The sequence below is a fragment of the Pleuronectes platessa genome, chromosome 2 (genome assembly GCF_947347685.1).
Source record: "Pleuronectes platessa chromosome 2, fPlePla1.1, whole genome shotgun sequence".
NCBI classification, from domain to species: domain Eukaryota; kingdom Metazoa; phylum Chordata; class Actinopteri; order Pleuronectiformes; family Pleuronectidae; genus Pleuronectes; species Pleuronectes platessa.
This window is the reverse complement of record NC_070627.1, coordinates 1102435-1113941: the sequence shown is the minus strand read 5'-3', so window position 1 is coordinate 1113941 and position 11507 is coordinate 1102435. Positions and strand designations below refer to the sequence as shown.

The 11507-nt window shown below is 46.6% G+C and overlaps 1 protein-coding gene across 3 annotated transcripts in view; it reads right to left on the bottom strand.

Annotated features, from left to right (window-relative positions):
• Positions 1 to 82: 82 nt before the first annotated feature.
• The window catches only part of LOC128452569 (semaphorin-3D), a 51068-nt gene continuing 39643 nt past the window's right edge, over positions 83 to 11507 (bottom strand). For 2 of the 3 annotated variants that reach the window (XM_053435539.1, XM_053435538.1), the window contains exons 3-18: positions 11273 to 11427; positions 11112 to 11174; positions 10872 to 10991; positions 10251 to 10341; positions 9852 to 9980; positions 9553 to 9695; positions 8709 to 8823; positions 8229 to 8298; positions 7256 to 7400; positions 6844 to 7066; positions 5387 to 5475; positions 4194 to 4235; positions 3903 to 4060; positions 3750 to 3814; positions 2558 to 2685; positions 83 to 1548 (exon numbers count right to left, since the gene is read on the bottom strand). In XM_053435539.1, coding sequence (XP_053291514.1) covers positions 1066 to 1548; positions 2558 to 2685; positions 3750 to 3814; positions 3903 to 4060; positions 4194 to 4235; positions 5387 to 5475; positions 6844 to 7066; positions 7256 to 7400; positions 8229 to 8298; positions 8709 to 8823; positions 9553 to 9695; positions 9852 to 9980; positions 10251 to 10341; positions 10872 to 10991; positions 11112 to 11174; positions 11273 to 11427 — 2219 coding nt within the window. In that variant the 3' untranslated portion in view covers positions 83 to 1065. The remainder of the gene's footprint in view (positions 1549 to 2557; positions 2686 to 3749; positions 3815 to 3902; positions 4061 to 4193; positions 4236 to 5386; positions 5476 to 6843; positions 7067 to 7255; positions 7401 to 8228; positions 8299 to 8708; positions 8824 to 9552; positions 9696 to 9851; positions 9981 to 10250; positions 10342 to 10871; positions 10992 to 11111; positions 11175 to 11272; positions 11428 to 11507) is intronic. The other variant, XM_053435540.1, reaches the window with a different exon arrangement.

Below are 11507 nucleotides of genomic sequence, written 5' to 3'. Positions count from 1 at the left end.
GAAACTACTTTCTATGAAAACAAGAAATAAAACTGATGTGAGTGTAAATTCTATTTCACAGAAAACTTGACCAAAGCCTTGATCATCTTTTCATTGGATTTATTTGACACGTAAGTTGTGATTTAGTGTTTTATTCACATACAGTATAAAACAAGTTGATCTCAAAGTTTATTGGAGAATAGTGACGTTAAAAAACAGTTTTTATTTGATTCAAAGAAAAACACACGTTTGTTTAAGTATAAACACAAAATACTAAACTCTAACACATGAAGGAAGAAAACCATAGAAAATAAAGTTCTTTAATATACATCGTCATGAATAATAATTATTAGTTACATGGCAGAACTGATAAGATGCACATACCAGGTATTTTCAAGCAAGGTCCATTTCATGTGTGCGTCTCCACTCAGGCCTTTAATCCACCCATTGTAATAAGTATGAGGTCTAGATCTCATCAGTGTAGATCAGCAACACATAAATACATGTAGATCATGATGATTTTAATATAATATAAATATCATATCTGACACAGAGTTTGTCTTTTAAAGTGTCAAAAAAAAACAGGCTGAGACGTGATGATTGACAGCTGACACTGACTCCTGATTGGTCGAGCCTGTGTACGGGTTCGACCTGGATACCACGGCTCCATCCCCCGATCAGACTGGAACTCTGAATGAGGTCATCATCGTGAGGTGGAAGTGTTCGTACGTGAGATGTTTGGACTTGATTTCTGGATCGAGGGAGAAGTGGAGACGCTTTGCAAAACTTTATTTCCAGTCTGTGATTCAGACGCCTGAGGACGTCCTGCTGCTCTGAACTTAGAGAACCACAGGTTCCAGCTGCTGTTGGTTCCAAACCACAGTGAACGCTGCTGGTAACACCAGCTCAGAGACAAGTCACGTTTCCTACACTGCTATTTCCACGGTGTCTAATATTCAGGTTAAGTATATACTACTCTCTTTTTTATATTACACTCAGTCTTTAATGCATTTTGCTCCAAAACAAAGCGTTGTTGTCCTCTGAGTTCACAGGAGCTGTTGTCCTGAGTCTCTGTCCTGCAGCCGACTAGAGAGGAGGCTCGGGGGGGTTGTTCCTCCTCACCCGAGCTTTCCTGCTCTCCTGTTTCAGCTTCAGAGTGCGGAGCTTCTGCTGCCGGCGCTTCTCTCGGTACCACAGCTGCTCACAGTACTCGTCCACGCTCAGACTGTTGCTCCCCACCATGTGCAGGTCCTTGTAGCTCCGGTGCTGCGGCAGCCACGAGTTCCTGAGTCCCGGCAGAGACGCCGGGGGGGGAGGGCCCGGGAACACGGGTAGGGCCCCCCCCGCCGGGCCAGCCTTCCCGTGGCTGGGGCCCTGGCTCTGCTGGTGTGGGGCAGCCGGGTGGAGGCTGTGGTTGGGGATGATGTGAAGGCGGTATCGGGCCAGGACCTGGCTGTAGGAGTGCTCGTGGCTGGTGCAGGTGTAGAGGCCTGCGTCAGCCAGCTCTAGGCGTTGAACCAGCAACCCACGCTTCATGTGGAGAGAGCGGGGGTCATCGCTGAGAGGACGCTGACAGAGAGAGAGAGGATGTTTAGAGCAGAGGACGGAGCTTCTTCACTGATCTGCTCATGGAGAGACAGTTGGTGTCACGTGTCAAGAAGGAGACTTCCACCAAAGAAATAGTCCCTTTACTGAGAGTCTGATTCTCTTCCTCCCATTATGCAGCAGTAGTCTTCAGATTTGATTTTATCGTGTTAAACTATAAAGTTCAGGTTTATGTTTAAGTCTTTTTCATGTTTTAAACACATTATTTGTGATTTGCTGCCACTAGGGGGCGTCTCAATCAGAAAAACACCAACAGACTCTTTTAGTAATATCTCCAAATCAGTCTTATATTATTATATAGATATTATTATTATATAAGTATCGCAGGTCAGATCACACATTTCATTCAGAGAGGCTCAGATTCTCTTTAACTCACTGTTTGTTTAGCCTTCCAAATTACTGCAGCTCTTTATTCATCACCATTTGTTTATCTTAATAATATTTGTCTTCTTTTTATTCTGTTGATTTTATTGTTTCTATTGTTTCTAACTAGACGTTTGTTTTGTGTTTTCTCTTGTTGTGTTTGGGAAGCACTTTGTGTAGCCTGTGCAATATAAATAATGTTTATGTTAAGTCTATTAAAACTAGAGGTTTGAAAATATCATGTGAGAAGTCATCAGCTTATACAACACCTGTCTAATTGTTTGAGGACATTTTGATTTGGAAAAGTTGCAAATATCACATGAAATTGAGAGATTATACATTTGAACAATGTTCAGGGTTCTAGAAACCTGTGGAATCATTTGAAAAGGATCAGAGTTGCATCATGTTTGTGTTTTTACAGCCACATCCCTCCTGAAAGCATCTTCCTGTCTTTGAAAAGAAGATGGTCACAGTCTAATAGTGTTTAAGTCTCTATGCTTCAAGGAGAAGTGATTCAACATCAGGTTAAAGCTGGAACGTTCTTCTTCCTGAACCAGAGACACCAGCAGCAGGTTTCATGGGGACAGAAGGTTTCCTGGTTCAGACTCACTCTGTCCTCAGTTGTCTTCGAGCTGCTCGTCCACCGGAGCTCGGCCTGAGGCGACCGAGGAACGCACTCCAGGAAGGTGGAGTTTCCTTCTACGCCGTACAGAGACTTCTCCTCCACAGAGGCAGAGTCTGACGGGGAGAAACATTTAGAGCATTGAGAGTTTCTGCTGCAGATCATGGGAAATACTCAGGATGTGATTCATGTGAATCTGAAAAACCATAAGAATCAGTTTTTCTTGGAAACACGTTCTAAACAGGAAGAGAGAGTAAAGAGAAGAAGACACATCAACACCTCATGGGAACATTTCTGAGATCAGAAATAAAAGATGTGAAAAATAATATTTACTGCCGCTGTGTTGAAGCAGAGGAAGCTGCAGTTACACAGAACAGCCTCTAGAGGGCGCCTCGTTTCTACCTGCAGCAGAGAATATTCAAGAAGGAATTTTAACTGAAACAATTCAAACTTTAGTTTTGTAGAGATAAGAATAAACATTTGGAAAATGTTCTTGTAAAATTAACTATTGTACAAAATTGACCTCAAACTGTTTAAATATTCAGTGTTTCCCTCTTGAATTCAACAGAAAATAGAATTTACTATTTGTGATAACATTTTTTGAAGTTAGTACAAAAAGGGAAAATATTCCAACATTAAATTCTTAGTTCAGTAATTATGTGGATCAAACTGTGACTTTAGAGCAAAACATTAAAGTTCCACAACAGACGTGAAGAAGCCTCATCAAGGCTGTGATTATAACATGTCACTCTTCAGCAGGTCCTTCTCTCCCTCTGGGCATCGGGTTGTGGGAGATCAGTTTGGATCCTGATGAAATAAATCCAGACTGATTTTTATATTATATGTTTGATTCCATCCAGTTGGGCCTTGGTGAAGGTGTGAGCTCGACTGAGGGACATTCTAATGAAATAAACACACAACCCACTGAAGAAGCTGCTCAGACTGAACCCAGTATGAACTGGAGCTTCTGGATGGATCCAGACTGGAGAATCAAACACAGTTGTGGATTCATGCAGATTTCTGATGGAGCCAGTGGCCAAACAGCTGAAACCACCAAGGCTCTGCATCCCATCGCTGTGGAGCTTCTAAACCCAGGATCCATCACCCACAGTGTGTATGTGGGAACCCTCCTGAGATCATCTGATATAAAGAGACTTCACATCAGACGGAGGAAACTCACCGTCCTCTGTGACTGGGCACTGACTCCAGGGGTCTCCATACTTCACATCCTGTCTCCGAGCCCTCCTAACACCAAACCAAGGGAAAGTTAGACGTCCATGTGGTAACTGCTCTGAACGAGTTGTGTCCTCATTACCCCTCCGTCCCTCTCTACCTCTTGCTGCTGGGGAAGAACCTGGAGCAGGTCTGTCCATCCCAGGAGCAGTAGGGGTCCCTGGCCAGACAACACTCAGCACAGTCCGTCCCGTACAGCTCGCACCTCTGGAGCCCCAGCTGGGCCACGCCGAGCTCGCTGGACACGTACAGCTGCTGCTGTGGTCGAGACGGACGACACAGAGAGACACTGATTTCATTGAGGGAGTTAACTGGACTGTCTTCAGGCTCTAATGTGTTCATGTTTAATTAGATGTTTTCTGTGCATGTGAATAAAAGAGTGAGGACGAACCCTCTTGGTGGACAGCTCCATGCTCAGGACGGGAGTCGGACTCTGAGGAATAACAAGAAAAATGGACTGTTAATGAAGAACCAGACTAATACATGGGAGTTTGATAACAATCACATTTCTATGAATCTGATTTTCATTGTAGAAATTCAGAGAAGAGCAAAACAACTTTTCACATCTGGTTCATTTCTCCTGAAGTCAAATGGGATTTTGGTTTGGTGCCTGAGATCGAGTCCTTTTGTGTCGTTAATCCACTGAACATGAAAACCACTCGTCTCCCTCCTCTTCCTCACAGCCGGGTGGTTAATGTGTGTGTGTGTTTCTAACTCGGCCTCAGGAGCAACAAACCTCACTGTCTGCAGACAAACCTGGAAAAGAAGGCGTCGGCCTCATGTGACCGACTCACAACTGGTTACTGGTCTTTAACTGAAGTGATCTTTCAGCCGTGCAGAGGTCGAGGTTAACGTTAAATGCTGCGGCCTCGCTCTGAGGTCAGAACTCCAATGAGTCTCTCTCTTCATCAGAGGGATAATTACCCCCCAGCTCCATTTTTCTGGACCACTGCCTCATTTCACCGTCTCACAGAGGAGAGTCAGTGACCCCCGACCGCTGTGAAGGAGCCGAGGGGCAGATGAAGGAAAATCAAACCCCCCAACCACAGCCTCCCACCTGGAACCCAGTGAGGAAGCAAACAACCAGTTCCTCCTGCAGCCGTCACTTCCAGCTCTTTACGAGCAGAAGGACTCAGTTCCTGTCTCAGTTAGAAGGAAACCATGAGCGTCTGGTTTCCTGTTTGTTTGTGCTCGTTCTCTTTTCTCTTCACCTGCACAGGGTTTTCATTCTCTTTCCCTTCTCTTACATCCTCTCCTTGTTTTTCCTCCTCCTCATCTTCGTCATCTGTTTAAAAACAAAAACACAAGAATGTGCATTTCCTATTTTCTGTCATGTCTCTGCTCGTCTTCCTGGTGTGTTTGTGAACAGAGAGGATCTTGGGAAATGTGCGTCCTGATATCTGCTCTTCTCTTTTAGAGACGGTGTAGTTGGCATCAGGTCAATCTGCAGTGAAGCCCCTCAGGACACAGGGCCACGTGTGCACATATAATGGAACCAGCTCAAATCACTGTACTTCCTGTGAGAGGTGTTTCTGTCCCTGGATCAGAAGCAGCATTAAAACTTCATTCACAGATGAGTTTCACCTTGAAGACGCTCAGCTCCTCCAGAATGATCTCCTCTGGGTCCCAGGAGTCTGTGGTGACCGACACCACCTTCACCACCTTCCCATCATCTGCACCACGACAGGAGAGAGTTCAGGTCAACGCACATTTCATATTCACGATGATCAGAATAACAACACAAAAACAACTCATCGATAAAACATCAGATAAACTTCAATTCTCACAAACGAGAAGTGAGAGAAAGGTCATGGAACATTCTTCAACTGTCGCAACGGTATTACAGGACACATCCCTGTGTGACACGGGGGGGGGGTGGAGCCTCACTGAGAGCTCAAGGTCACGCCCACTTGTACCCATTGGACATTAGCAGCTGTCAGTCACACTGTGGTGTACCCCCCTAGAGACTGAGACATAAACTCCTGAATGTTTACTGACGTCATAAAGTGAGAAGTAGAGTCACTTTCTATAGAAACCACCAGAGGAGTCGCCCCCTGCTGGTCACTGCACAGAAGACAGGATTCAGGTGCTTCAGCATCGGCTTCACTTTCTGAACTCGGAGTCTGCGTCAGCTGTGTAGCGCCCTCTGCAGGTCTGGAGGAGCTTTGTCAAGTCTGTAACAGTGATCACAGCTCGGCCTAAGAGAATAAAATTAAATAAAGTAATAACCTGCAACACAAACTGAACATTATAAGTAAACATAAACACTCATAGGCTTGAGTAGATGAGACCCAGCCTCCCTCTAGCCCCCCCTGCTGGTTCACACTGGTTCTCTGTGCACAACCTGCAGCTCCTCAGTCCAACCAGGTCTCCACTGATGACCTCTGACATCACATGGGTTCAATTCTTCATTCTTTAGTTAGAACACCTGAGTTTGTGAAGCTCCAGGCTGCAGCAGCACGCCTGACGTCCATTAAAGTGTTTACGTTCAATCAAAGGACAGTTATGACTCTGTGGTTTATTTTTAGGACCTGCAGTGAGTGGAGGTCAAGGTTCATCAGGCTGAGAACTTCACGAGGAAACATGGATCTGGTCCTAAGAGACATCTCCTCTCTCCTCTCTCAGTTTGTATCACTTCAGCTGCTTCAGGCCTCAAAGTAAATTCTCTTCTCCTTCAACTCTTCCATTCAAGGCCGGAGACACGTGCACGTCATGGCTTCCTCATCTATCCTGAGATGGTGATGAGTCGCTCGTGCACGTCCTCAGAAATGAACGCCACATATCTGCAAGATGCAAGAAGCCCTTGAGCAGTAGAGGCCGTGTGATGTCACAAGCAAACTCCTCCAGTCACCAGGACTTTTGTTTTCTATTGGCAGAAATTCTGAAGTGCTATACGGTCTGAGCTCTGTAGTACACATAGTACACATAGTACACATAGTACACATATTACACACAGTACACATAGTACACATAGTACACACAGTACACAAAAAGAACATGTCCATCCGGCCTCTTTCCCAAACTCTCTCTCTGCTCCTCACCTGTTCCCAGGTGTAAGACGTCGTAAGGTCCGTCCTCGGCCTCCACCCTGTCCACCACCACTCTCTTGAACATGCAGGGCGCGTTGACCCGGGTTATGATTGGTCGGCCTCCGAGGGGCGGGACCGGCTCCCACATCAGCTGATGCTGCCGCATGAAGCTCACCACCTCGTCTGGGAAGTCCTTGGTGGATTTGTGGAGGGCGTCGTAGGTCTCACTGGGACACTGGAGGACGAGAGACATGGTGAGAGGGGAGAGGCTGTGTGTGTGTATGTGTGTGTGTGTGTGTGTGTGTGTGTGAGTGTGTGTGTCTGTGTGAAAATGAAAAAAAAGAAGCGGCTCATTTAGGAGTCTGATATTTAAGAGTTTATGATTTCAAAGACTTGTTCATTCTTGTGATGTCTGTGTACTCACAGCTCCAGGTCTGGGATATGGGATGTGACCTTTGAACTCCACCCAGCGATAGTCGGGACCTTCTTTATGGGCAAACGGTCCGTTGAAAGCTGCACGGATCGACGCCATGGAGTAGACACACACGGCCGAACCACGAAATACAGAACTGTGGACGACAGAGAAGAGGTGTTGGTGGAGGTGGTGAACGACAGAGTGTGAAGAGAGAGGAGGAGGAGACAGTCAGGGAATGTTTTGTATTGAACAGGGACGCTACAGTAAGAAAGAAAGGGATGAGAGAGTGAAGAGAGAGAAGGAACAGAGAGAACAGGACAGGAAGAGGAAATAAGAAGTGGGAGAGCTTTTATACGTCAGGGTTAAAATAACACAACCGGCCGGGCCTCTTCACCTTTGACCCCGACACACACCCACAGCTCTGATCTGCCTCACCGCTGGGCGTGCACGAGGCTGTTTATAATTAACTGAATAAATATATAATATATATATATTTTTGTATCTATAAATAGAAATATATTTAGTGTCTAATATAACTTCCAAGTCCTTTGCTGCTTCCATCCAGTCCCAGTTATTCACACGATTCTCTCTCTCTCCTCTCGTCTGTCGGCCATTTGTCTTTCAATCAGCTGAACACAAGGCATGATGGTCAACATGTGTATCTCTTGGGTTGTTGACCATCGGTTGTGTTACTTTACACAATGAGTGCACTATGTAGGGTATAAAAATCATCTCTACATAATCACACAGCTCAATAAAATGTCACTTTATAGTGAGTAGTGATTAAGTGACACAAAAAACCCAATAGAAAGGATTTGTCATGAACGTTTGTGTGTTTCTCGAGGTTGTAGCCTCCAACAAGGACGTCAAGTCTCCAAAGAACCTTCTGGAACTTTGAGTCAAGTCATCATGACACGTGCATCACAGCTAAACATCTATATCTAAGTTTCCTGGAGCTGCTGAGTGACGGGCGTGTTCTCACCTGGACGTGCTGAAGACGCCGTAGATGGTTGGATTTTGAGGGTCTTTGGTTTCCAGAACAAAAATGTCCTCTGGAAAAAAAACACAACACACAGTCACAGCATTGAACTTCAACATCATGAATGAGACACTGTTCACTGAGGAGGTCAAGAGGTCAGGGGTCATTGTAAGCTGCTGGTTTGAAAAGACGGAAAAAGATAAGATAAAGATAAAAAAGATAAATTCAGTTCATTTACATTTCAATAAATATAAAAAGGCAACAAAGATAAACCGATAGATTCAGAGAGAGTTCACAGCCTCTTTCAAAAAGCTGAGGTGATGAAATACATGGGAGGACAGGGAAGGAAAGGAGGGGACAGATTCACACCGTGTCCTCTTTAGTTCAGAGACAAGAAGATAAAGGAGGAGACGCTGGTTTGTTCCAGAGGTCAAAGAAGAGGTGGAGGGCAGAGAAGGAAGGAAAAGGAGGGACGGACGTTACCCAGCTCATCGAAGTGCGTGTCCACCCCGGACGGTCCGGGGACAGAACAGACGAGTCGGGCTTTGAGGAAGGTCGTCCAGCGGTTGATCAGACTCCTCCTCCCTCCGACGTCGTTCTGGATCCAGATGAAGAGGAAAACATTCTGCTCATCTTCAGGTTGATCAAATGTTTTCATGCTCTGAGGTTCAGAAGACACTTTCCTCAGACTGTCCATTGCTGCAGCTCCTCTTTTCAGCCTCTGACTCAAACACGTCTAGCTCCTGTCTCTTCAAGACCCCCCCCCCCCCCTCCTGATGAAGATTAAAACTGCGTAAACAGGCTTTGAGGTTTGTTTCTTCCTGTTTGGTGGGTGTGTCCGATGTATCGTCCAATCAGCATTGACGTGTATATAAACTCCGCCTTATTAAAGAGACAGTGACTCTTGTTAAGTTCAGCAGCTGCTGTTTAACATCAAATATTAGAAGCTGGAACATCAAGTGTCTTTTATTAAGCACGTATTTAAACTCATGTCGTCCACCTCCGAGATTTTCCTCAAAAAGAACGACAACAATTCAACGGATCAACGTTTATGTTTAACTAAAGTTTTCACTCCGTTGAGTCGGAGCTGTTAGCGCCCTGGCTTCAGTGGAGGTGAGTCAGACGAGCTGTTTCAGGAGCTTCAGTGTTTTCTCCCTTTACCACAAACTTTGGGCTTTTGAACTTTGCAGAACTTTTATATTCACAAAAAACCTTAATAACAAAGTAGAGAAACCTCCCGTGTCCCTGATCAGTTCTCCTGTGGCCTGTGGGATGTGAGAGCAGAACAGATTGTTGTGTTGTACATTTTCTCTCTGCCTCTTTCTACCTTGCAGACTCGAGCCACACGACTATAAACCCTCTTGTCCCACTGGCCCGCCTCCACCGCCTTCTCCTTGAAGAAGAAGTACACCTTGTCGTCGTCGGGACTGTGAGTGTCCGGGATGGAGAAGGAGGCGATGAACTCTGGCTCTGAGGGAGAGAGGAGGAGGAGGGAGGGTGAGGAAGAGGAGGAACGATAGGGTCGAGGGAAACAGATCATATCTGGATTTCAGATGGAGGGAAGAAGCAGATTGACTCAGGAAGCTGCTGGAATCCTGAACCAAGGCTCAGACTGGTGCGTCTCACCGTTCAGCCAGTTGTGGTCGTAGGCTTCGGTGCGGATGTAGTGTTGACTGCTGCCCTGGATCGTCGTGCGGAAGATCGCAGCATTTGCTCCCATGAAGTCGACCGAGGTCCCAGCGTACAGTTCACCATCTTCAGGACGAACAACGACAAACCACAGAGTGGAAAGAGCAATTTTATATCAAACATCTCCCTCGTGACATTTGTTTTTGTGCATGGCCAACTGACTCGATAGTGCCCCCTGAAGAGCAGCCCCTGCAGCCATTCAAATAAAAATCTGAGCACGAGGACAATATGTTGTAGAGAATTCAGCTGTTAGTGTGTGTGTGTGTGGGGGGGGGGGGGGGGGGGGGTGCACGAGGACACACAATGTGTTGTTTGTGTGCTGCTGGTCAGACCTACCAGTCAGTCTGGCTGTGAACGGCTCTCTGGGACTGAAGGGACATTTTCCTCGTCCTGACTCGACCGCGTGAGACAACATGAACAACGGCTCCTGAGAGAGAGAGAGGGGGGGGGGGGGAGGGAGAGAGAGAGAGAGAGAGAGAGAGAGAGAGAGAAAAGTTCACAACCAGATAAAACACGAACTGTAAATAAAGATGGACGACATAACGGCTGTCTGCAGTAAAGGTCATGAACCTTCTCTCTGATGTTTGAATCAGTTATTTGATGATATGAAAACCGGCTGAGACGTGATGATTGACAGCTGACACTGACTCCTGATTGGTCGAGCCTGTGTATCAGAGGGACCTCGATGCCACGCCTCCTCTCCACCACCACAGCTGCAGAGACTCTGGCAGTGAATGATGTCACCAGTACAAGATGGCTGCCCCTGTATCTGAAATGTATTGACTCCACCTCCGGCCGACAGGAGGAAGAGGAGATGTGTCTTCCATCGTTTTCTGATCCTTCAAAGTTAACGAGCAGTTTTCTGATGACGCTCTAACGCAGACATGTGACGGCTCTGATCCAATCACGACTCAGTGACCCTGCTGCTCTGTGTCTGACTCATTATGGGATGTTCACCTCTGTGCTGGGTCCCAGGTGCAGGTAGGTGCACTGTGGCTGGAAGGCTCCGGTGCCACAGGCGTACACATGAGTCTTGTTGAACGGCTGCAGCAGCCGGACAAAGTTGGCACAGTCCGTCTGAAAGAAAAACAGAAAACATCCCCTGAGGCTGTGGTCAAGGCTTTTAATGCTGAGCTCAGTCACCATATGAGACAGAAATACATAAATATAAATAAATAATCCATCCACACTTCTTACCTCCAGACTCTTTCCTGCCAGCCTGCAGTGCTCCACATGTTCTGAGGCAGCCGGCCAGTAAACCTGAGGGAACACGACACTTCAGCTACAAGACTCGATTTCAAACACCGACTCGGTTCCTTCGATGCCGAGAAGTTTGTGAACGTGTTTCAACATCTCACCGAACGTGAGGGCAGGTCCAGGCGGTCGGGCCTCAGCAGGTAGATGTGGTCTTTGCCTCCGACCAGCAGCCAACCGTGATCCTCGTCCAGCAGCATCGACTCGTAGCCGCCGCTGACTCCACCCGTCCAGAAGACGCCCGAGCTGTTCCTCAACTCTGACAGAGGAGAAGAAACAGACGGGGGGGGGGGGGGGGGCTTCATTTGAACTTCATGCTTCAATAACTGCAAAGTTTGG